This window comes from Leguminivora glycinivorella, chromosome Z, assembly GCF_023078275.1.
Source record: "Leguminivora glycinivorella isolate SPB_JAAS2020 chromosome Z, LegGlyc_1.1, whole genome shotgun sequence".
Classification (NCBI taxonomy): domain Eukaryota; kingdom Metazoa; phylum Arthropoda; class Insecta; order Lepidoptera; family Tortricidae; genus Leguminivora; species Leguminivora glycinivorella.
In genome coordinates, this window is record NC_062998.1 from 36,926,590 (window position 1) to 36,953,157 (window position 26,568).

Here is a 26,568-nt window from a genome sequence, read left to right on the forward strand (position 1 = left end):
GGCGTCCGCAGCAGACGCTCAGGGTTGTACCAAGTTTCATACCTATACGTGGATAAAATTAAATCTATAATGCATGCAGTGGGGTAGTAGGGAATAAATGAAATCACACAAAGCTAATTCATCAACATTTATTAATATTGCACACACGAAATAACACAGAAAAATCAGTCTTACATCGGTGCTCAAGTCAGTTGGAAAAAACCCCGGGTCGAAAACTTCAAATGGATCCTTTTGTAATAAAAGTTGCGACGTTATTTTTTGTGCACAATCGTACTAATTACCGTAACTGTTCAAAGCTACTTGTTACGTTTTGCTTCCATGCAGTTGTAGTGCAGTTATGTATAATGATTACTGATTTAATGTATTCTTCTGAGAAATGTAGCTTAGAAATTAGAATGCTGTTAGGTCGGTACTGAATACTGAATTTCTTGGTGTATTTTCCTCCAAATTTTTCACAAATCATCCTATGAGTGCTGTTGAAATAAAGTGTGCACCTGTAGTTACTAAATATTCGTAAACCTAACTTAGGTATACCTGTGTATTATACAACGTAACTGACTGATAATAATTTTTATTTCCTAATCGCATTAGGTGAAGTAAATAAAAATATAAGGCGAACTAATAAAATATAATAATCAACTGTGCGTACCTACTTTTCGACGACATACATAATAATCAGAACAGAAGTATTTACATTCAGAATAATCAGAAGTAGGTATTTTCATTTGAAACCTTTCTGTTAGTGTCAGCCCTGCCGGCGTATTAGGCTTCCAATTTTATCACTTGTGTGGATAAAGATGGGATAAAGTATCTGTCACGCTTTTGCAACTATGTCAGTGTGAGAGTGACAGATGTCTCATCGTGGATAAGTGATAAAATTGGAAGCAAAATAGCAACCGGCTGAGGTGAGGATGCAATGTATGTCCGCCAGGCGGGCTCTATGTCTTGGCGTGTAGGTTTAGGCTAGAAACAGTGCTTGCCGTAGTTATATTCTATCAATGAAAAATTGAAAATGTATGAAGAATTACAGTACAGCGCTGATTTACTGTTACGCGCGTACGGTGACCATCGGTAGAGCTCGTCGGTTGACTGACGTGCGTCGAAGTTGTACCTTACGTGCGTTCAATGCGACGCTGATCTAAGCGACGGATAACGTACAATTTAACTAGCGTACGCATCGTACCGTCCGCGTCGGCCGTCGGTCGCATCTAAACGCTTGATCACGACTGATCACCAGCGCGTGCGATCGGCGCGTATGATACGCATAGACCACCGGTCGAGCACTGTTTCCAGCCTAGGAGAAGCGGCCGTCTAAAAGTATAGATGAGTGTTTTAGTGAGAGGCCGGGGTGGACCTGGGCGCTACGTGTAGCCGGTGTAAAAGTTGTCGCCGCCGGTGGGCTGGCCGAGGCGGTAGTCGGGGCGGCGCGCCTTGCTCTTCACGGCTTTGCCGTGCAAGGGCTTCACGTGACCCTGCACGTCGCTGCGCATCTCCGTCATATGCTGTAAAATAATCATTCATTTTCATCAAGCGCCACGAGGCAATGGCCCAAAACCAAACACACATACTACTCGTAAACGCGCCTCGAAACAGGCTGCCTGCCTCGGCTCGAACAATGGATTTCTATTTAAATATCGCAGCTCTCGTCATAGTAGAGTCCTTATGCCTCGAAATCAATAACAATAACGTTTTCATTAGACATACCATCAAAAAGTCGTCCTAATTGTGCACATCATTTTGGATGGAAAGACTTTGTTAGGTACCGTTTTGTAATAGACTAATAGCTCCTGTAGGTAGTCAATTTCCTTTGAAAACAAAGATAATTATGATTTCCCCGATAATAGAATAAATAAGAATTGTACCTCGATTTTTTAGCGCCACCTATTAAATACTATACTAATGATGCCTACAAATTTATTTTTTTCAATATGTGTATTGACGTGATAATAAAGAAGCATGTCATTTGTTCTTATAAAAAATAAAAACACGCAAAAATATTTGGGGAAAATATTATTTTGGCCACTTCTAGGCTGCGAAACATCACCATCTAGTTTTAAGCCTAAAAGGCCCATACATTTCGGGGGTACGGTTTTTTGTATGGGCTTTGTCTGTCCCGGTATTATATGGTCCTTGCTACTAAGTTAACAAGTGAGATGAGATTAATGTACCCGCATTTGATCGGGGTAGTCGACGGGGCGGCGCGCGGGCAGCGGGCGGATCATCATCTTGGTGCGCGTGATCGGCAGGCTGGGGCCCTTGAACGAGATCCAGTAGATGGTGTGCGCGCGCCGCTCGTCCGAGTTCACGTATAATCCGTTTAGGTTACTGGAAGCACGCAATACTTATAAATGAAGCGACAATGATTAGTCAGCTGTAGTACGTAAATCAAATCAGCAAACTAATCTGTTAGGCCTAAATTTTCAATACCACAGAAACCGTGCACTATAATTATAATAATTGAGTGGAGGTCATTAACGCCGACTTTTATTAAGTATAGTTCATTAAACTTTATTGATCAGTAATAATTTTTAAGAAAAAAAAACCGCCTTCCTTTGGGGTTCTGGTTAGGGTGTGCAAACCGGTTAACCGAAAAACCGGTTAACCGAGACTTTTTGGCCTCTGTTAAAAACCGGTTTTTATAGTCTCTAACCGGTTAATAACCGAAACTGTATTTATTTCTCAAAATTTGGAAAATTCGGCATTAAAAGGTTCAAAAATACGTAATTATTTAATGTTTTGTAATAATAAAGATTTATTCATTACTTTTCATTGACAACATTATTATCTGTAATGATTTTATTTTAAAAAAACCGGCCAAGAGCGTGTCGGGCTACGCTCAGTGTAGGGTTCCGTAGTTTTCCGTATTTTTCTCAAAAACTACTGAACCTATCAAGTTCAAAACAATTTTCCTAAAAAGTCTTTATAAAGTTGTACTTTTGTGATTTTTTTCACATTTTTTAAACATATGGTTCAAAAGTTAGAGGGGGGGGGGACACACTTTTTTTTCCTACCATACCTATCCAACAATATATCACACGTTGGGGTTGCAATGAAAAAAAAATCAGTCCCCACTTTACATGTAGGGGGGTACCCTAACAAAGCATTTTTTTCCACTTTTTATTTTACCACTTTATCGGCGTGATTGATATACATATTGGTACCAAATTTCAGCTTTCTAGTCACTGAGATTATCCGCGGACGGACGGACGGACGGACAGACAGACATGGCGAAACTATAAGGGTTCCTAGTTGACTACGGAATCCTAATGAGTCCCGACTGTCCCGAGTCTACTCAATTACACATTTTATACAATACAGTACAGTGCAGTTAGTATATTTCGACTCCGCATAGACCTAACGTCCAGCCTCTTACAACGACATAAGCACAGGTATTTATTTGGTTTTCGTATGTGATAGTATGAAAGTACATCCGTTTATTACGACTCCGATTTGAACGACCAGCCGCTTTTTACGACACATTTTACACAGAATCCGTCCGTCAAGTCCGGTTGCAACGACGAGCGACAACGTTTTTAGTTTTACTAGTAAATTGAGGAAACAAGGCTACTTCCACCCGAGCACGGCCCCCAGTCTTGCCTACAACAAGTAGCAAGATTACATTGTGGCCAAGTAACTTTTTGGAGTATTGCAGTTAAAATTTTAACAATTTGTTCGCCTCGGGTCTAATATTATAAGCTAAATAGAACCCAATTTGTATTTTTCGATTGCGTATAAACTAGCTTTACTTACAAATGATGAGCAAGCACGCATACTAAGAAGGACTTTTCTAACTAAACAAGTCACAATAAAATAAGGTATTAATACTATGATGATAATAATACCCTGTAAATAAACCTATTGATTGAAATGTTTTAGTAATAGAGATGTAGATATTACTTTTAATTAAAAGAAATGAAATTTGTTTTGTACGACATCTGGTTAGTACGACGTAATATCAGCGGTCCTTTGAGCGTCGTTGTAACCGGAGTCTACCGTATATTTCAAACTATATTTTTTAAAAGAAAGGTAAAATGGAGATCTTGGTTTTCTTACATCAATTGCTTGTATTACTTTGGGCTCTGGGAGCTGTAGTCCTTCGCGACATGCCTAGAAAACGCAACTGTCGAATCACATTCAAACCACACAAGCCTTTTTTTAGCAATTTCCGCATTTACCAAAGAGCGTAGCCGTGTTTGCATAGAAAATCGGCCCTTTCGCCAAATGTTCACTGTAATTTTTTTTTAAAGAGCTCTCGTGACAAATATTATTTACTGTAAGTTTGAGGTTTCTATCTTTTTTATTTTCTGAGATATGATTTTTTTATTAATTTACATAATATCCATTTTTTTCAACATTGGCTAATGCGATTCACTTGAACTTTTGGGACAATAATATACATGTAATGACTCACATGTTCTAGCAATAATATTTAATAGTGCCGAAAAAAATCTTGGCTTAAAGTAAGAAACAAATCTTCAGTATTTTTTTCTCGCTTTTTAGAAAAGCGACACCTATAGTTCTTTGTCAAGTAATTGCTTATATAAAGGCCCGCAATATATATTTTTTTCAAAATAATCCAGGAGGTACTTCATACTAGAAAATGGAATAATAAAGGATACTACCCATACCGCAAACGAGCTACACAGTAAATAGGTGAATTTTAGTCGCAAACCTCTTTATTATTAACAATATTGGTACTGGAAGATTGCATTCATAAAGGTATTACGACTAAAATTCACCTATTTACTGTGTAGCTCGTTTGCGGTATGGGTAGTATCCTTTATTATTCCATTTTCTAGTATGAAGTACCTACTGGATTATTTTGAAAAAAAAATATATGTTGCAGGCCTTTATATAAGCAATTACTTGACAAAGAACTGTAGGTGTCGCTTTTCTAAAAAGCGAGAAAAAAATACTGAAATTTTGTTTCCTACTTTAAGCCAAGATTTTTTTCGGCACTATTAAATATTATTGCTAGAACATGTGAGTCATTACATGTATATTATTGTCCCAAAAGTTCAAGTGAATCGCATTACCCAATGTTGAAAAAAATGGATATTATGTAAATTAATAAAAAAATCATATCTCAGAAAATAAAAAAGATAGAAACCTCAAACTTACAGTAAATAATATTTGTCATGAGAGCTCTTTAAAAAAAATTTACAGTGAACATTTGGCGAAAGGGCCGATTTTCTATGCAAACACGGCTACGCTCTTTCCAAAAACTGGATAAAAATGATCTTCATCGTGCAAGTAATACCTGCTACGATATCATCATCAGAATTCTTAAAGGTAATGGTAATTATAGCGTAGTACGGCCATTTACCAAAAATCCTCAAAACCGGTTAATAACCGGTTAACCGGTTTTGAAGGAAAAGTCTCGGTTATTAACCGGTTTTTTAAGTTAACCGGTTTTTGCATACCCTAGTTCTGGTGATAAATACTTTCAAATGTTGGATTATGTTATCAATTCGTCTGTATATTTTTTAATGTTTGTTATTCGATATCTCCGTCATTTCTGAACCAATTTTGGAATTTGGATGATTCTGAAGTACTTACAGATGAGAATGATTATCAGAACGGAACTCTAACCAGGGGCGGCTCACTCTTCATAAGCAGTTCCACTGCACCAAATGTCACTGTTCTGGACGTAAGTGCATGCTGTTCTTATAAAAATACCAAAGTCACTATAAGTGTGCCGTTCAGATTTGAGGAGTTCCATTCTGACCATCATCAGGAGTTTCACTGCACCAAATGTCACTGTTCCGTACGTAAATGCATGCTGTTCCTTTAAAAACACAAAAATCACCATATGTATGCCTTTCAGATTTGAGGAGTTCCCTCTATTTCTCCAGGATCCCATCATCAGAACTGGGTTCTGAGAAAAATGGGACCAATCTGTATGCATATACATTCAATCAAAAAAAAAATTTTCAAAATCGGTCCAGTAACGACGGAGATATCGAGGAACAAACATTAAAAAAAAATACAGACGAATTGAGAACCCCTTCCCTTGAGATTTGGAAGGCGGTTAAAAATTGTTCAAAAGGCGAACGTAATGCCAGACATTTTTTAATCTTTACCACTTAATATTTGGGCCAAACAGAGATCAATAAACTTAATACGTGCTACAAATATAGCAAGTACACATCATCCTTCTTGCGTTATCCCGGCATTTGCCACGGCTCATGAGAGCCTGGGGTCCGCTTTGACTGTTTTTGACTTGTTTTTATGAGTGTTAAATATGAAGTTGTAAGTCGTTGGAAGGTAGCTGGTAGCGTACCTCTTGTCGCATTCCTTGTACCACCAGGCTCCGCCGTGCTCGACCGCGCACGAGCCGTCCTTCCACTCGTCGTGGTCCATATCCATAGCCGAGAACTTCTGCCCGGCGTGGTATGATAGAGAATCGCCTGTTTTCATAAACTTCCATTACTGTCTGTTGTGATTATCTATGTCATTTAGGGCCACTTGCACCAACGAAAAAGGAGAGTTAACCCGAGGGTTAACCCACCTTTTTATGAGGAATTTGACAGGATGACAGCCCACTAATAACCCTGAGGTAAGTGGTTGGTTCAAGTGGGCCTTATAATATAAAATATGTACGTGGACAAAGGACATACACTGGGTATATGTAATGTATATTATTATTAAAGCTGTTTCCCACGACTTAGTTCGAGTGGACTTACCTATTTCCCATGATCTTTTTTCCGACATTAATTTTCGATAGAACATTTGGTCCCCATTTTAAGCCCATGTAATTTTAGCATGCTATCAAGATTAACCTTTTACATTAGACACTCATAAGAAGTGATGTGTTTTCCGTTGAGTTACGTACCAGCCGTCCCATAATACGTGCCCAGAGTGCTCATCCGGTAGCCCTCGTACTCGGGGCCGATGGTGAGCACGGAGTAGGCGGCGTAGGCCTCGTGCCCGTTCTGCGTCTCCAGCTCGACGCGCAGCTCGTACAGCTTCTGGTTGGTGAGGTAGTGCAGCTTGTCCAGCCCCAACCAGAACTCGCCCGCCAGGTTTCCGAACCCGTACTTGTAGTCGGTCCAGCTTTTGTAGAAATCTTGAGACCCGTCGAAACGGTTTTGGAACACCTGCGGTTTTATCAAATGTGATCAATTGTTCCATAGTAAGTAAGTTGTATTGGGTATTTTCCGCAAGTCGACAACCATCTTTTTTTGAGTATTTTTGATTGTTTTCTGTACTTGGACGAACATTGGTAGGAGGTACACTTATCTCGGTAATAATTAGTTTACTCTTAATAATTTAATCGTAATGCATTTAACAAAACCACAGCAACCATGTTAGAGCAGCAAGCCGTAAGTTGTTGATTTTCGGCTGGGGAGCAGATATACCATTGTAAGTAAACGACCTCGGTCGTTAGCTCGTTGTTACTGTGCACATGTAAATAATAGTAGGGTGTCTTGGCGTGTTACCGTCCAGCCGCCGCCCGCGGTGGAGAGGTCGCACAGCACGTAGAAGGGGTCCGTGCCGTCGGGGTGGATCTTAAAGATGCCGGACACGTTGAAGCCCTGCATCTGGATCTCGTAGCAGTCCAGTGGGTAACGCTCCGACCTGTCAATGCGGCTTGACGTCCTGCGCGCAAAGCTCAAATACCTATTACTTAAATCCCTATTGTAGTGTAGGTAATGGGGAGATTAAGTAAAAATAAGCAAACGGCATCTATAAATTATAACTTAGCGGGGATAAATTGTTTCATACTACCAAAGCCGCATGTTGCTAATAAACAAGAATATTCTACGTTTCGTTTATGTTAAGTACATAAACTTTAATAAAATTGTGTAGGTATATTCACTCAGTGGCGGAATTTCTTTAACCGGTGACTTTAAACCCTCGCCACGCTCTTTGCGAACCAGATTCGTGGTTCAATATTTCACTTCCTACTTACCAACGGGCAATTAAATAGGAAACGGGCAATTAAAGGTCAAGCAAGCATTATTAGGGCACTGTATTATCTACGCGTATAGTATAAAAACATGTTCCGCGTATTGAATGAAGAAGCCATTGTTTACTATCCTGCGTAGTATATTTACCAATGATCATGTTTAAAAACAGTACCAACACAATAGTAGGTTAAGTTCAACCATTCGATAAATATTATTGTCATGTCAAAGGTTTAACGAAAACTGTTCGATATGAAATATAAGACTCCAAGGTTTATCTTTCTGATGCTATAAAATAAGCAAATACGTAGTGAATCATCAAAAATAGGCAACAGGCGGAAGCAGCCATAATAATTATAATATACTTACTTGCAATCACATTTTTTAGCTGATTTATGCTCCAGCAAAGTCCTTCGGAATTCGGAGATGAGGCTTGAAGTGTCGACCGCCATCGGCTCAGATCTGAAACCAAGCTGACTGTTACTATCTACCTAATAACGTTCGTGTTATCTGTGGCGATGACGTGAAGCTGTAAGGGCGCAAGCGGGGAGCATTGTGCCATTTAAATCATAATTAGTGTAGTACCTTCATAATTTCCCTCCTCCATAACTTCGTTGGCAAGTATCGGTATTTTACGGAAGTATCAGTTGGGATTTTTTTTTTCAATAGTATCTAGTAGATAATATATAAATAAAAACCGAAATAAATTACACATATGAAAGAAAAAGTGACCAAGTCCTCTGGAGCCTCAGGCACCAGAGGACTTGGTCACTTTTTCTTTCATATGTGTAATTTATTTCGGTTTTAATTTATATACATAGTAGTGTGACTACTTTAAGACAGCACAAGTTGAAATATTTTCAATAGATTATAATTTAACTTGTGTTCATTAGAATATATAAATAATCATTAAAATCGCAAACACTGGTACAAAACAGTTGCCATCAGCTTTCTGCATCCTAAATGAGATCTTGATCGACTTCTGAAGAAAAGGCAGCCTAGGTCTTGTAAAATAATCTAGGCAAAAGAACGCTGTCAATAGTATAAATATTTACATTGTTCGACTACGTACCTAAATAAACATTTTGCTCATGGGCGACTCAGCTTGTTTTGAATTATTCCGCATTGTTGTCTAATATCATAACAAAATACAACAGTAAAGAATTTTTATTAACAAAATAGTAGACATACTGTATAGTAGTTAAGTAGGCACCTAATAGTTATACAGGTTGATTCATTCACATCTCCTGAATCACTCTCGGGGAACCACATGTAGGTCTCAATGAAATAGTTACAGCGTTTTGAAGTCTATTTTTATTCATTCCGCGGGTTGCATAGTTAAATTCTAGATCCCAACTTGCCCGCCTATTATTACAGCTACGTATTAGTGCGTTTTCACATTATCCGATCCGATATCGGATGTCGGACCGATATTCCATATATTTACGCCGCCATCTTTGTTTTTTCCTTTGAAATCCTTCCTACATCCGATATCCATCGTAGGCCACGTCTTTGCCTTTGGCTAGTCTGTGGCCAAGAGTAAGCCCGTTTATTATTTAAAAAAAAATATATATATATATATATATATATATATATATATCGGATCGGATAATGTGAAAACTCACTTAAGTCAACATTTGCCAAATAAAATACCTACTTCTATTAAATAATGTCTGGAAGACAAACACCTTCGCTCGAAAAACATGAAAATTGAAATTTCATGAAAATCGTTAGAGCCGTTTCTGAGATCCTCAAAACATATATAAAATAGTGTTACATAAGAGGCCGGAAAAATGAGGATTTCCAGCCAAGTGGGATCCGGATCCGGATAGGGATACGAGGTCGGGAATCCGGTTTCACGCCGAGGCATATATAGTGCTTTTTCACAAACACGTAATGACATAAAAAAGCTGTGATAACAGCCTTTGCTCCCGACATTTTACTCTAACAACGTGACAACCGACCTCTAAAAGCAATCCTGCTTTTGGTTAAACCAGACAGCCGTAGGAATGACAATGTTAAAAATAAAATAAAATAAAATATGTTACTTTGCAAGGCCTCTCGAGTTTTTGCGCCCAAAAGCGATACTTCGTGGCTACTTCCGAGGTTCCGAGTCCTTTATAAGTAACGTAAAGACAATATTTCATTGCATGTTTAAGAATAGTACATTATATGTCAGGTCGAAACTTCGGATGGCCATCTGTACTGAAAAACGTCGTACAATACTCGTGCGAAAAGGAAATTCGAAACTCGTGTCGATTTAAGTTTTTCAGTACAAATGGCCATCCGAAGTTTCGACCTGACATATAACCACTTCTCGCACAAGTGCGTAAAAGAACTCCATCTGTACTGAAAAAAAGCTTTTCATACACCTATTTGTAGGTAACTGAAAATGTTGTTTATCCGTTGCGTGGAGGCCTAGTATTAGTATTAATAATCTGTGGTGGAGGTTCATCACTCCCTACCCTTGTAATGTTTTTATCACTCTCAGTAGTCATATTTGTTTACATTACTTCTCTATTGGCGTGGGATACATGTGCAAGAATCCAATAATACCATATACTTACTATGTATATTCGGTATGATTCGAATTTGTCGAATCTAACTTTTGTTAAACATGATGCCATTACGAATCAACAGACTGTAAGTGCGTTTTCACTTTATCCGATCCGATATCGGATGTAGGACCGATATATCATACATTACAGGCTCCATCTTGGATTTTTAGGGTTCCGTACCAAAAAGGTACAAAAGGAACCCTTATGGCGCCGCTCTGTCCGTCTGTCCCTCTATCACATTTCAAACTGTAAATGTCAAGTTACAAGTGGGGTATCTTTAGAAAGAGCTCAAATTTTTGTTGTGGAAAAAAAAAAGAATTATGAAGGGAAATGTGAAAAAAAAATACGCCCCCCCCCCCCCCCCCCCCCCCCCGCTTATCTCGGAAGTTTACCAACGATAAATTATGAAATTTTTACGAAATATTGCTTTTATGCTAAATTTTACAGGAAAAATAAAATCGTGTATTTACCTTGGAAACTTTTTTTAATTCACAAAAAACTTTTCAGATTTTAATTTTCAATTTAACCACCTTTGCAGATTATATCGAACTTCAAATAATACGAGATTATACGTAAAAAAATCTCTTTTAAATAAAGAAAAAACTGTCTAAATCGGTTGACATCATAAATGAAAAACTAACATACTAAACAGGCCGCGCAAATGAGTTAGCGAAATCACCGAGAGATGGCGCTGTACCTATAGGTAATTATAGTCAAATCTTTAAAGTTATATGAGATGTTAGTTGTATGAGATACATGAGATTATTTTAACTTTTGTAAGTTTGTACGGATACGGAACCCTCGGTGGGCGAGTCTGACTCGCACTTGGCCGGGTTTTTTTCCATTGAAATCCCTCCGACATCCGATATTGGATCGGATAATGTGAAAACGGACTAAGTTTGGGCATTTCTCCAAGCGTTTCAACCGGTGGCCACGTAAATCCCGTAAGAGCCGTTTCGCACTACGTTCGATCCGAATCCGTAAAATAAGATCTGTCATAGGCGTAGAACTATTTGTACGCTACTTTACTCACTACATCCGATCTCCGTCATCCGAATTCTTTCTGTCATTTTTCGGATATCTAGTGCGTACACCACGATTTTGTAACCAGGCGGGAAATCATGATCGCGTGATATGGCCATCGAGTCGGTCCGTCCTTTTCGCTCCTTCTGTAATTGCGAAAAGGACGCACCAACGCGATAGGCTATGTCCAAGCTATACAGGGGGTCCCAAGACCATGGGACATGAAGGGAAAGTACGTAAAATATCACAGATAGGATATATTGCTGAAAGAAGACTTTATTTTATTTTTAAAACTTGGTAAACTGCATTCAAACATTTTTTTTTTTTGAAAAATGTATGGACAAAATTTAAGGCTAAGGACTATGCCATGTAAAATGTTAAAATTCATGGTCTTCCTTTTATGTCCGACACTATGTTATTTAGAGAAAAATAATCCTTATGATGAAGCCGATTCGATCGGTATGACAAAATCACAGGATGTCTTTTTTCTCGTGTAGCGGGTTTGATTCCCGGTTTAACCATGTAATTATTTAAAAATCAATGAATGTAGTTTTACTTAGTCTTAAAAATAAAATAAAGTCTTCTTTTAGCAAAATACCCTATCTACGATATTTAAGGTACTTTCCGCTCATGTCCCATAGTCTTGGGAGGGTGTATTAGACTAGCGTGCTAGACCCGCATTTAGTGTTATATAAAAATAATGAATACAAACTTATGATCCTTGGAGGAGTAGGGGCGGTTCTTGACCTCGGCGATGGTGGCCATGATGGTGTCGATGCCGGCCGCGGCGGTGCGCACCGAGCCCTCCAGCTGCGACAGCCGCTCCTCCAGCCCCGAGTCCACCGTGCGCCCCACTGCCACCAACAATTACACTTCATATATTTACGGAAAACTCAACTCAACTCAAACATCTACATTTAAAGATATTATTCAACTAGCTTTTCCCGCGGCTTCGCCCGCGTACTAACCTAAATCTTGTTTTCCCGTACAAACTTTAGACACCCCCCCCCATTTCACCCCCTTAGGAGGTGAATTTTGAAAAAAAAAAATCTTAGTGCTCCACTACACCTTATAAGGAACTTACGTGCCAAATTTGGAATATCTATGAAGGTTTCGGCCGTGCGTTGATATATGCAATACGCTCAAATAGTTATTTTCCCCTTACTAGCTCGGAAACACGTGTTTTGTCCTTTAATACCAGCGGGTAAAAACGCATTTTATCCACTAGTGGGTAAAGTAATTTGACCTTAAATAAAGTCAAATTAACTGCTTTAAAATTAATAAAAGTAAGTGAATCTAGTAATAAAGATGATTTACCACCTGTGGAACTACTGGAAGCAGCGATAAATGCATTTTTTGCGTTGTAGTTTCCTCGCTATAGTGAGGGGAAAAGTTTTGTGTTACACTCGGGTGCAAATGTATTTTACTTCTCGTGTGTTAAAAAACTCGCAAGTTCAGGATTCTATTCTCGAACCACTCGCTTCGCTCGTGGTTCAACTATGGAATCCTTTCACTTGCTCGTTCTTCAATTCCACACTCGGCGTTAAAATACAACTTTGCCCCCTTGTATAACAATAGTTATTTGTTATACAAGAGTGCAAAGTTGTATTTTAACGCCGAGTGTGGAATTGAGAAACGAGCAAGTGAAAGGATTCTATAGTTGAACCACGAGCGAAGCGAGTGGTTCGAGAATAGGATCCTGAACTTGCGAGTTTTTTTAACACACGAGAAGTAAAATACATTTGCACCCGAGTGTAACACAAAACTTTTCCCCTCACTATAGCGAGGAAACTACAACGCAAAAAATGCGTTTATCACTGCTTCCAGTAGTTCCACAGGTGGTAAATCATCTTTATTACTAGATTCACCTACTTTTTATCAATTTTAAAGCAGTTAATTTGACTTTATTCAAGGTCAAATTACTTTACCCACTAGTGGATAAAATGCGTTTTTACCCGCTGGTATTAAAGGACAAAACACGTGTTTCCGAGCTAGTGAGGGGAAAATAACTATTGTTTTACAAGGGGGCAAACTTGTTGTTTAACCGCACGACACGTGCCAATATTGATACCGGAGTAAGCGAAAGATTCCGATCTTGAAGCGCGAGCGTACCGAGTGTAACACAAAATTTTTCACCACACCAACATGAACAAAGTACTGACTAAGTATAAAACATTAACATTAAACTAAATCAAATCCATCAATTTAAAAAATCATTATTTTTTAACCAAAATCATCATTTATAAGTAAAATCTACCTACCAGTTAGCTTAGACATCAAGTTAAAATTTGTATGAAATTACTTTGCACTCTTGTGGATAAAATACAATTTTGCTATCTGTTTTCTAATAGCAAAGAGAGCCTTTACCAGTTGGTGTTGTGAAAAACTAATTAAGTGCCGTATTTTTAAGCGGTTTTTACGATATGTATGCGAAGTCGGGCCATACAAACCGACTTAATTAGTCACCGATTGATGAACTAACTAAGCGGGATTGTACACACAGGGATTGTAAATACAGACAATCGATAATATGTATGTAGCAAGGATTAAAGTATGCATAAAAGAAAACTCCGAGGAGGAATTTAATTGGTATGCATCAATTGCATGTATCTGGTAGGTAATCTCCGTGAAGTCCGTGTAGAATAAATTGCATGAGTGCACAGGAATAATTTGGGCGGTTCGGCGCGCCGACACTGACCAGAGGGGCCGGGGGCGGCGGCGCGCGGCGTGCCCTGCAGCATCAGCATCTTCTTCACGGCGCCCACCTCCGTTATCAGGTGATCCATCATCGACCCCGCCTTGAACACCGTTCCTTGTCCTCGAATCGATTTCATTATTTCACCCAGATATTTTAAAATATCATTTGTTTTGTCGTGAACTTCGATGTCCAACCGATTAAGCTTGTAATCGATACTGTCAACTTTTTTCAAATACTTCTCGCTAGATGCAATAGTTTCCATAATTTTTTCTATAACGGCGTCAGTCTCCGCTTGCCTGGTGATATTTTCACGCCTTTTGGAGTACATCATGGCGTCGTTTAATTCATGTTCATATTCCTTCCACAGGGCGTCGTTTGACGTATCTACCAATGGTTTAACTTTGTTTTCTTTACTTGAGCTATCGACTAATGTTATAAATAAGCAAGAAAAATGGAGAACCGCACTAAACATGATGATTTGATAAGATGTCATCTGTTCGCGCGAATCGAAGCGACTGACATCTATATCCAATAACGAATAAAGCGCGTTGTTTACTAATTCGAAACAAACAATAAAAACAACACAAACACAATAGGAATTACCTATGCTACATACTATAGTGACCCGGACTACACACACCACCGTATGTCAGGGTTATTGGTTAAGGGGCATGCCTGAGACTTGATTCCATTGATATTATAATATAAATAGTAGTTTCTAAAGCCTATCAGATTAACAGCATCGTCTTTAAGCAAAATAGTAACTCATAATTACTTACAGCTCATTGTTTCTGTGACATTTGGCATCAAAGTTGACCAATTTTAGGCCTAACAACGGGTTTTTTTGTCATTACTTTAGTTTTAATTAGTTTAAAATTAAAATCTCTCTTGAAGATTTAGGAAAGTCAAAGGTAGGTAAATCCAAACATGTCAATTTCATGTACATACTTATGCAAAATCCTTCACTAAAATCAAATTTAGGATATTTTTTACACCATGTTTCAAAAAATCATTTAAAAAATAAGTACTTATTTTATTAATAAGTACAATTTTTTTTTCAAAATATGGCTCTTACGAATAGAGATAAAAGATTAAAGAACCTAATGGTTTGCCTTATAATACTATCTGTAGTAAGTAGGTACAGGAGTTTCAACTCAAAACTTGTCAAAACTCGATGAAAACCGTGTGGAGCCCCAGGTAAATTAGAGTTAGGTATTTCGATAGACTGTTTGGAGTAGGTATTTACCAAACGCTGGGTTGTTCATAATTTAGAGATGAGCCCAAGCCGAATACAGACTTTGCCGATTACGAATATACGGTTTCGCCATATCGTGTAATAGGCTGATATCAAGAATAAAGTTTTACTGTTAATTAATGGTTTTCCACATAGGAATACATTTTCTTTTATAAAATATTTAATTTTATTTCTATTTGAGCGCATAGGTAGGTATTTATCTCTTTATGGTAGTTATGGCTTAGAATGTTAAAAATGTTAAAATCAGGTGTGTGTGTGGATTGAGTGAGCACCTTCCGAAAATAAAAAAAAATATGCTGATCATTTAGTAAAAGTTCTAAAACAATTGTAAAACGAATCTCTGAATTTGTAAAAAGATAAATCAAAAGATACAGCCATTAACATGTGCTCACTCAGTTCTCACAAACTACCAACGAAAACAGTGAATATATTCATTTAACATATAATATTTATATACTAACATTTAGTAAAAAATAGGCCAACCTACCTCTATAAATATTAGATCACCTAGTGACGTATTAAATTTTTTACAAATAGTTTCTTATGCTCACTCAATCCACACACTTTTGAAAAGCCGAATTTTGATAAAAAACATAAGATTTAGACCGCTATTATATGTGTATAGTTTAGTAAAAGTGAAATGGGAATTTGTAAAATACAAAACGAACCACTAACGTGTCAGGTTTTTTTATAATAAATTTTTGTAAGTGCTCACTCAGTCCACACGTTTTGAGAAAGTTAAAAATGTAAATATCTTACGATTTGTAGCACCTAAGACACTCGAAAGTACTTCAACATTTAGTAAAAATTTTTACTAAATATCCACCATCTAATATTTTATATTCGTTGTCTGGTTTTAAAGATATTCAGACATAACTTTTCTCATACAAATGTATCAAGCAGGGTGACCACACTATGTCGGCTCCTGATTTTCCCCACCTTCCCATTGTCATATTGAGATTGGGGAGTTTCGTTCAATTTTGATAATAGTTTACCGGATTTGTAAGTGGGAGCGAGAAAAGAATAACTATTTCTCGCTCCCACTTACAAATCCGGTACGCTCATCTGTTAGCGCGATTAGATTACCAGGTTCTGGTTTTTTACTAGTGAAGTATTATATTCTTTGTTTCTTACCAATTATCATTCATGTCCTTTTTAATGCATGCATGTCGATATGGTTATTATCCTGACGTCGATAAAAATTACACAATACACATCATCACTAGGCCAAGAACATAACCTAAAAACAGTTTGCAGATGGATAATTAATATGGTATTAGTTTAATATTATCAAAATTAAACGAACGAAACTCCCCAATCTCAATATGACAATGGGAAGGTGGGGAAAATCAGGAGCCGACATAGTGTGGTCACCCTACTTGATACATTTGTATGAGAAAAGTTATGTCTGAATATCTTTAAAACCAGACAACGAATATAAAATATTAGATGGTGGATATTTAGTAAAAATTTTTACTAAATGTTGAAGTACTTTCGAGTGTCTTAGGTGCTACAAATCGTAAGATATTTACATTTTTAACTTTCTCAAAACGTGTGGACTGAGTGAGCACTTACAAAAATTTATTATAAAAAAACCTGACACGTTAGTGGTTCGTTTTGTATTTTACAAATTCCCATTTCACTTTTACTAAACTATACACACATAATAGCGGTCTAAATCTTATGTTTTTTATCAAAATTCGGCTTTTCAAAAGTGTGTGGATTGAGTGAGCATAAGAAACTATTTGTAAAAAATTTAATACGTCACTAGGTGATCTAATATTTATAGAGGTAGGTTGGCCTATTTTTTACTAAATGTTAGTATATAAATATTATATGTTAAATGAATATATTCACTGTTTTCGTTGGTAGTTTGTGAGAACTGAGTGAGCACATGTTAATGGCTGTATCTTTTGATTTATCTTTTTACAAATTCAGAGATTCGTTTTACAATTGTTTTAGAACTTTTACTAAATGATCAGCATATTTTTTTTTATTTTCGGAAGGTGCTCACTCAATCCACACACACACTAAAATCAGATGTCATTATCTGTTGAGTTACGAAACAAATTATACGCCAGTTATTTACTTTGTTTATTCAGTCCGAATAAGGATAATGTACATAATTATGCCGAATATGCCGAATACCGAATATTCCCAATATGACGATCTCTAGTTTATATCATACTTGGTTAACAAAGGAGAGCCCGCTAACGAAATGTCACACTTCATTCATCTTAATTTCATGACATTAATTAATCAAACATTACAATACTTCGCTATGTGCAATATGAATACATTTTTCCCCTCACTAGCTCGGAAACACGTGTTTTGTCCTTTAATACCAGCGGGTAAAAACGCATTTTATCCACTAGTGGGTAAAGTAATTTGACCTTGAATAAAATCAAATTAACTGCTTTAAAATTTATAAAAGTAGGTGAATCTAGTAATAAAGATGATTTACCTCCTGTGGAACTACTGGAAGCAGTGATAAACGCATTTTTTGCGTTGTAGTTTCCTCGCTATAGTGAGGGGAAAAGTTGTATGTTACACTCGGGTGCAAATGTATTTTACTTCTCGTGTGTTAAAAAACTCGCAAGTTCAGGATTCTATTCTCGAACCACTCGCTTCGCTCGTGGTTCAACTATAGAATCCTTTCACTTGCTCGTTTTTCAATTCCACACTCGTCGTTAAAATACAACTTTGCCCCCTTGTATAACAAATAACTATTTTCACCTTGTTGCAACAAGTTAAGGTGAATAAATGAACACATATTTATGAACTCGACTGTACATAGCCCAGCTACTGCAAGGTCTGCAAGCAACCTAGAGGTGCGCAAGCTCGTAGCTCTGTAATAAATAATATAGCTAGAGAGCTACTAGTTTCTTGATTGTATGTCATGATGAAAACCGGCCAAAAGCGTGTAGGGTTCCGTAGTTTCCGGTATTTTTTTCAAAGACTGTTCAACCTTTCAAGTTCAAAATAATTTTCCCATACCTCGTTTTTTTAGCATTAGAGAGTTTCTTGCTTGCAATAATTCGCAATTGCTCTACAAGTACATATTATACATGTATACAAGTTACATAAATTATGTAAGTAGGTAGTAAGTAAGTAAGTAAGTAAATATTCTTTATTGCACCACTTTACATGTTATATGTATACAGAATGTTTAGTGAGAGTATAACTAGGTAACAACAGGCGGTCTTATCGCTAAAAAGCGATCTCTTCCAGACAACCTTAGGGTAGCTGGAAAAACGGAACAGAAACAAAAGTTAACAGGCAGTGCAAGAACAAAAAATATAGAGAAAACCAACACAAACACACATACATATATACCGAATACATAAATAAATATACCTTACATACATACATACATACATAAATACAATAAATAAAAATGGCAACTTAAGATAGAGATAGATAGTATAATTTAAGCTGATTTTTGAAAATTGGAAGAGATTTTGCAAGTCTTAATTCTACTGGTAAGGAATTCCACAACCGTACAGCCCGGAAGGTAAAAGAGTTGCTATAGAATTTAGAAGTAGATGGTGGGGGAGCAAGAATATGAGTTTGAGAACATCTGATAGAAGAGAGAAACTTGAAACGCTCTTTGAGATAAGGCAGTATATGAGTAGGTATTTAAGGATATGGCGTATTCGTTGTAAGTTGTAGTCAAAGACAATATTCTTAGTCGACATCCAGGGTGGCTAGCCGAATGGCACAATCGCTCACGAAACGCTCACGAAACGAAGCGCTAGTAGATATCTATCTCTATCGCGCTTGCGTATTGGCGCGACAGAGCCAGCGGCGTATCGCTTTCGTTTGGCGTCGGAGAAATGCCATTCGGCTACGGGGCCAGTAATACTTAATAATTTTTTACCACATTTGTTTAAGTTTAATATTTTTAATATTTTTTGATGGAGAAAAGTATAGGCGGGTCGAACTTACATAATGCGGGAAAATATAGGTAACATTACTTTGGGTACGTATAATATAATATGCGTGTGAATTATGGTATATTTGTGACGGGTGGGGACGGCTAAGAATTTCACCACTCACTTTTTTCTCGTGGAAGTCGTGTTGTGCTAGCAATCTGTCAATAGAATATCACGATTTCGTTTATTTTTTAAACCCCTTAAATGCGAAGAGTGGCACTGGAACTTGAGCAGTTTCATGTTCACATGAACATAAAATGTATAATTTGTAACAAAGAAATATTTTCTATTCAGATAGACTGCAGTAGATATTTTCTTGCCAATATCAGCCCTATATTACCTTGTATTATGTCTTCCGTTATTTCAGAGCCTCCATTATAAGATTTTCTTTTTTACTAAAACCTTTCGCACTTCGCAGTCCGCTATCCCCTACTGAGTCCGTTCAAAGCGACTACGCTAAACGCTCTAACTGCATTTGTATGACCACCTTCACATCCTTACACTAAGAATGATAATACCTAGTAAATAGGTACTTACCTGGTATGCGATTCAGGGTCTCGGACACAGACTCCAGGCTCACCCGAATAGTTTTCAGCAACTCCTCCATGTCAGGTAAGGGTTGTAACATCCTCAGAATTTCTGTCAAATATTTCACGACGCTGGATGTCTTTTCGTGAAAACTATTATCGAGATGCGTCAACTTGCGCTCGACGGTCTCTACCAATTTTAAATACCTTTCACTGGACATTAGGGTTTCCACAAATTTTTCAACTACCGCTTCGCCCTTAACTGAAGGCCTCATTGTTTTTAGTTTTTCGTCTAAATACGAATTTCCATCTTCATTCAACATATCGTCCCTGTTTATTATTTTTTTTTTAGTTTCCTTGCAGTTAGAAATAGTAGTAAGCAGTGAGATACTGAGAATTATATTTAAGAGTAACATAATAAGTGGACTGCTGTCTGCGAGGGCCGTGCGAGCTACAATGACGGCCCACGAACTAAGAGATAAGTATAATACTAACTTATTTTAATAACATCTCGTCGCTGAGTTGTTGCTTTAAGTGGCTTCCGCTCTAAGAAGTCCTGTTTGGAAGTTTCGTGTGAAAATGTGCGTGCCTCGGGAAACCATTTTTAAACTGCACTTCCTTCAACAGTTCATATATAAACTCCCGTGTATAGTAATCTCATTTTTAGGGTTCCGTTCCAAAAAGGTACAAAAGGAATCCTTATGGTGCCGCTCTGTCCATCTGTCTGTCTGTCCGTACATTACTTAATATCTCGAGAACTACTTATGCGATCGATATGAAATTTGGAATGGTTATGAACATTGTTAACGTCTACAAATTGAAAGTATTTTTTTTTATATATTAATATTAATTATAGAAAATGGCCAAAATGAAAGGGAGGCAAACTGTAAATTATGTCAAGTGACCCATTGGGATATCGTTAGAAAGAACTCAAACTGTACATATCAAATCTATTTTTTATATTCTTTTCGCTGTGGAAAAAAAATTTTTTGTCGGACCCCCCCCCCCCCCCCATTTCCGAAGTTTACCAAAAATATTACAGGAAAAAAAAATTATAAAAAAAAAACCTTTCAGATTTACATTTTAAATTTAACTACCCTTTCGGGTGTTTATTGTACCTGTAAGTTGTACAGAATAACAATTAAAAACCCGCTTTCAAATAAAGAAAAATGGTTAAAATCAGTTCACGAAATAAATAATTATCCCATAAAAATCATCTTCCATACTTTAAGCTCGCGTACATTAGTTTACTTAAGTTGCCGATAGATGTCGCTGTACGATGAACGCTCATTTCCTACATCGCGTTTTTAAGATTTTTAAGGTCGGGTCAGGAGCATCCTTACGATAAGTCATAATAAACTATTGAAGTTGAAATATCTTTGTTTTCTTTGGACGTTGTCTAAATAAAATTGTATGTTAAATATAACTTGTTATGAGGGAAATTTAATCTTGAGGGATCTAGTAAAGTCTGTAGAGTTATATTGAATTTTGTACGGAACCCTCGGTGAGCGAATTCGAGTCGCACTTGGCCGGTTTTTTTTTCAACAAAATAATCTCATCACTTAACAGATGCACGCATGCACACAATACAAAACAAACATTATGAAAATTACTTTTGAGACCTCTATCTACTCTCTAGGTTACTACTGTAATATTGACGGTTGGGACAGTAAACGAGCAAATACTGCCGCATTATTTGGATTATGTAGCAACGTTTGACATAGTCGCTTTCGTAAAAACTAGTGCCTACGCCAAATCTTGCGATTAATTGTCAAAGCGGACCCCAGGCTCCCATGAGCCGTGGCGAATGCCGGGATAACGCAAGGAGGATGTATCTATGATTGAAATAGGTACCTACATAATATAAATACAATTAAAATCAGTTAGTTAACCATTCGGCCTTTCTCGGGTATCATCGCCTTTAAGATTGGAGGAGTTCCCTCAATTTCTCCAAAATCCAATTATCAGAACTGGGTTTGATAAGAATGGGACCAATCTATATGCACATACAGCCTGTAAACGTAATACGGGCGATAAATGAAACCAGGCATATTGGCTTCGTGCGAAGTGCATGGAGGGGGTAAGCAAAGCGATCGCAGTGCAGTGTTGCCAGATTATAATTCTGTAAATCTGTAGGCTGCGGCCAAAATATCCGTAGAATTCCGTAGATCGCAATTTAAAAAATCCGTAGTTCTACAGACTTTTCCTTTAAGTTTTTATGGCCGATTCCGTCTCTAGAAAAAGCGGAAAATTTAAAAAAAATAGGATAATTAAAAGCCATGAAGAATTAAAATTTCGCGCTTTTTTGCAAACACACACACCTCTGTTTGACAGACTATATTGAAGCATAAATAATGAGTAATGAAAAGTAGAAGTGTATGTAGCACTTCTACTTTTTCGCCATATTATTACAGTGCGTACCTACCAAAGGTATTGGTACGCTTCAATTCCGTTCCCTTTTACTACATTAGTGTAGCCTTAGAAAGTTAGATCTTGTACAGCGTGAGCGGCGTGTAACGAAACGCAAAAGTATAAATAGTCGCTATAGTCCGAATTGAGTCCGAAGCACATCCGAAGCGTGACAGACGGGCAATAACCAAGAATTTTATATATATCTATGGATATCACAGAATTGTCAAAATTCATTCACCGATTCAGAGATTTATTTTGCAAAATAAACGTTTTTCGACGATTTACTTAAGTTCTGAGCTATGTATTGCATAGTGAACCATTGTGGAAGTAAATGGAAACCGAAATCCGACGTTTCGTTATTAGCAATAACTCACAATATCTTTATTGCTCACATGTATAATTTAGTAAAAAATTGTGTTATTGGAATTCCGTAGAAATTTCAAAAAAATCCGTAGGTCTGTATTGAAGCCCCGAAATCCGTAGATCTACAGACTTTTCCGTAGATCTGGCTACACTGCTTGTAACTTTCAGCTTTGAGAAATGGGCCACTGGTCTTCCATTAAGAAGAGTCCCGTGTGCTTTAAGTGCAATAAGGTACTTTCTATCAGAAATTTGAACAGGATCTTTGGTAAGAGATCTTAATTTGCAATAAGCATAAGTACTCTTAAGATGGAGATGGAATGCCACGTATTCGCTACGTGCATAACGGGTGTTTTCAACCCCCGACGCAAAAACGACGGGGTGTTACAAGTTTGACGTGTCTGTCTGTGGCATCGTAGCTCCCAAACGGATGAACCGATTTAGTTATTTTTTGTCTGAAAGCTGAGTTAGTCGGGAGTGTTCTTAGCTATGTTTCATGAAAATCGGTCTACTATATCGCGCTCGGGGGATTTTTCAAAATTTTAATATCGTGGTTATTCCATTATAAATTATATGGTGTCATTAGTTCCAACGGCCGCTACTGGCGTGTGTGGTCTTTTTCTTTTTGTAAGCAGAGATCCCAGCATCTCCATCATAAATCTGTAGTCAGACTAGTATGTACTGAGTAATAATCAATTTTCTTGGTTAAAAAAAAAGTGGTACCTTCTTACCTCTAGCTATCTCATATATCCCGCCTCCTATGACGACGAGGCATGCGAACACCTTACACACTCCGAACACATTCTGCACCTTCACGAACAGCTTCACACTCGTTATACGTCATCACAACTGAAACATTCTTACTTTATCAATCATCACACTGTTATGTAACAGTAACACGATGCAGATGTAGTACGAAAAGATTTGCCTTAGTATTGTTGCGGAAACGTACGAACGTGTCATGCTATTTCAATCAGTCTCAGTACAAGATGTACTGACATTGAAGGTCTTTGCATTGACTGAACTAGCATGACAAATACGAACGTTTCCGGAAAAATACGAAGGAAACCCTTTTCGCACTACATCTGTGGGTACCAAGGAGTCATTTGAAGTCAGAGGTTATATAACATTTATCATCTATAAATTAATTTTCAGGGTTCCGTACCTCAAAATGGAAAAACGGGACCCTTATAGAATCACTCGTGCGTCTGTCACAGCCAATTTTCTCCTAAACGACTAAACCAACTTGAAATTTGGTAGGTACACAATACACATACCTATGTAAACTTGTGACTGAAAGACAGACATGTAACTTAAAATAACAATTTTTTTAAAGTTTTTTTTTATTTAACACTTTCGCAACCAAGAACCCGCCTGGTGGGCACTCGTAAATTTTTTTCAGATGCTGGAGTACCCGCTGGGCGGGTTCTCGCTGTACAAGCGGTCGATGATAAATTACGACCAGTTTCTGACGTAGTGAGACATTTTTGGTAGCCAATGTGTTAACAAAAAAGACTATGTGGCCAACAGAGACGACGGCCTAGCCTAGGAATCCAGAATCAAGGGCGCCTAAGCAAAAAAAAACGTAAATAAAACAAAAATGTGCTTTCGAGGCCTTTTATTACTGTTATAATAAAACATTATTCAGAGTATATAACTATGAGACAATTGTAGTTTGTTTAATAACTAAATAAGTAACACAATATTATATAAGTCAGTCAATTAGTCCCTACCCTACACATAGGGCAAGTGCCTTCATATAATCACTGACAGTCCTATGCCTGCCGACATATTGTCAGCAAAAGGGTGAAATAACCCAGCTGTAAATATGTTTGGGAACCCTTGTCATAATCATGAAATCAAGAATATAATCTACCTATACTCAAAAGTCTAAAAAGCTAATTTGACCTCCATTTTGTTGTATGGGTTGGCAGATGTAATGTTCTTGTCTTTAAGCAATTCCATCAGATGATAGTTCTCTGGAGTCACCTGGATGTAGCCACTGGAAGTCTGATCCATTTTTTCTTTCATCAGTTCCTGAAAGAAAGAAAATGTTTTGTATAGCTAAAAGTGCTAGAACTTATATATATATTGTTTTTGACAAGTTTAATGCTTAATTTGGCACAAAGCTTGTGGTTGTGGATTCAACTCTTTGGCACTAAATAGTACTAAATATTGCTACGAAAAATATGAAACAAAAAAGAGATTCAAATATGTTGTACGCCCTGTCATACACTGCCAGAATAAGCTAAGTTTTGGGAACATGTACCTTTGTTACATTTCTCATTCCACAAAGCTGTTTGATCTTCATGGTAGAAGTCTTTGTTTGTTCAAATAAAATAAATAAATATGCTAATATAAAGTTAATCATACTGCTAAAACTCCCATAATGGCATCAGAAGCCCCAGGGAAGAGTGAATGTATGAGACCATGCAGCTCTGTCTTCATGGTGCGGAAGCGTTGCTTGGCGTGCTGCAGATGGTCGGGCTGCACGGCGCGCCTTCCTGCCCATGGCCGCGACTTGGCTTCTTGGACTATCTTGATACTTGCTTTCAATCTAAAAAAATGTTTCAATAATTCAACAGCTGTGTTATATGACTGATAAACAATACACAATCTAAATTAATGTAATTAGGCAGCCTACAATTGTTTTAATAAGCACACAATCACCACTATTGTACTAATTTGTTTAATTTATTTAATGTTTCATCATCTTTTTCAAAACATCCACTGAAATTGGGTACACCAAATTAATGTAATCTTAATTAAAAAGTCCTAATTATGTATCCAGAAACTCACCTGTTATTTTCATTGTAAACGTCTTGGACTGCGCCAGCAGTAAATGCTGTAAGCTCTTCCACTTGTACTATTTTGTCTTTAAGTTCAGTCAAAAATGTGCTAGTGTTCACATTACTATCAGTAATAATTGGCGTTTCTTCGTTCTGGATGTGCTTAGCCAGACTTTCAATGCTACACAACATCTTTTCGTTAACATTGTGGGAATTGATTGTCCTTATGTCCAGAGGTTCCTTGTTGTCTATAATGTAACATAACTCTTTGCATTGTGATTGTAACGCTTTTATTTCATTGTTCAATAGTTGACACGTCTGTTCGTTGGTCTCGTTAGACATTCTGTAAGATATTATAAACATAGTAGACAAAGCATAACAAAAAATAATAACATAAAGTTATAAAAGGCATTTCAAATAAAAGTAAACTGTAACTTACTTTGTAATGTAACCAATTCAAAATGAGTAATATAGGATTCTTGGAATTCGCACAAAACACGTTTAATACCAGCGTAATAGATTATTTTAACACAAAGCTAAGTTGCGACGAGAAGTCGTTCGGTGGCGTAGCGTCGGTTCGCGCAGGGGCAGGAAACTTAGAAGAGGCCCCTTTTTGCATAGAAAGTGGCTACATCGTGTGAGTTTTTTGTACCAACATTTCTTAACTTGGTACTTTCAACTTGAGCTACTAGATGGCGGGGTCACTGAAATACGTTTCTAAAAAGTTTATATATGAAATATTCCATGTCAAGCACAGAACGTTTAACGTTATTTTGTAACAAAGATTTTTATTCATAAATTAAATTTTTACTGATAAGTTAAATATCAGTATTTTAGAATTATCATTATTAACATCTATTACTTATTACAAACAATGTCCGAATATGTCCAACGTAAAACGAAACGTTGGAAAACATGGCGTTACAAAAGTAATATTTTTATGTCAATTCAAATTCGAAATTGTGTTTTTGTTGATTTCTTGTTAATAATGAGTGAACCCGGCAGAAAAAAACGGTATTGCATTTTCGGCTGTGCGGATTTGGGTAAGTAAAGTAGTTTTTGATACATTTTCCACTTGCGTGGTATTTATTTCTTCATATA

At 37.2% G+C, this 26,568-nt stretch overlaps 2 protein-coding genes across 3 annotated transcripts; both read right to left on the reverse strand.

Moving 5' to 3' along the window:
* Window positions 1-112: 112 nt before the first annotated feature.
* On the reverse strand, window positions 113-14,464 carry LOC125241149 (angiopoietin-related protein 7-like). 2 transcript variants are annotated; one of them, XM_048149487.1, is made up of 8 exons: window positions 14,190-14,464; window positions 12,204-12,345; window positions 8,280-8,372; window positions 7,443-7,602; window positions 6,836-7,100; window positions 6,284-6,410; window positions 2,169-2,325; window positions 113-1,502 (listed from the first exon to the last, which is right to left on the reverse strand). In XM_048149487.1, the coding sequence occupies exons 1-8, from the start codon at window positions 14,449-14,451 to the stop codon at window positions 1,362-1,364; spliced, it is 1,347 nt and encodes a 448-aa protein (XP_048005444.1). In that variant the 5' UTR covers window positions 14,452-14,464; the 3' UTR covers window positions 113-1,361. The 2 variants fall into 2 exon arrangements, with proteins under 2 accessions (XP_048005444.1, XP_048005443.1); XM_048149486.1 differs by having other exon boundaries at window positions 7,443-7,614.
* A 9,817-nt stretch (window positions 14,465-24,281) lies between these two features.
* Window positions 24,282-26,047, reverse strand: LOC125241150. Its single transcript, XM_048149488.1, has 4 exons — window positions 25,907-26,047; window positions 25,478-25,810; window positions 25,052-25,235; window positions 24,282-24,715 (listed from the first exon to the last, which is right to left on the reverse strand). The coding sequence occupies exons 2-4, from the start codon at window positions 25,807-25,809 to the stop codon at window positions 24,569-24,571; spliced, it is 663 nt and encodes a 220-aa protein (XP_048005445.1). The 5' UTR covers window position 25,810; window positions 25,907-26,047; the 3' UTR covers window positions 24,282-24,568.
* Between the last annotated feature and the right edge of the window lie 521 nt (window positions 26,048-26,568).

Bases quoted from the DNA above. Each gene is read 5' to 3' on its own strand.
- LOC125241149 (XM_048149486.1), bottom strand. From the start codon at position 14,451: ATGGAAACTATTGCATCTAGCGAGAAGTATTTGAAAAAAGTTGACAGT. The intron at 8,373-12,203 runs GTTTGTATTCAT...GCTTGGTTTCAG, and splicing joins TACTCCTCCAAGGATCATAA to ATCTGAGCCGATGGCGGTCG. The intron at 7,101-7,442 runs GTAACACGCCAA...ATAAAACCGCAG, and splicing joins CCGCGGGCGGCGGCTGGACG to GTGTTCCAAAACCGTTTCGA.
- LOC125241150 (XM_048149488.1), bottom strand. From the start codon at position 25,809: ATGTCTAACGAGACCAACGAACAGACGTGTCAACTATTGAACAATGAA. The intron at 25,236-25,477 runs GTGAGTTTCTGG...ACATTTTTTTAG, and splicing joins GTTTACAATGAAAATAACAG to ATTGAAAGCAAGTATCAAGA. The intron at 24,716-25,051 runs GTATGATTAACT...TCTTTCTTTCAG, and splicing joins CCATTATGGGAGTTTTAGCA to GAACTGATGAAAGAAAAAAT.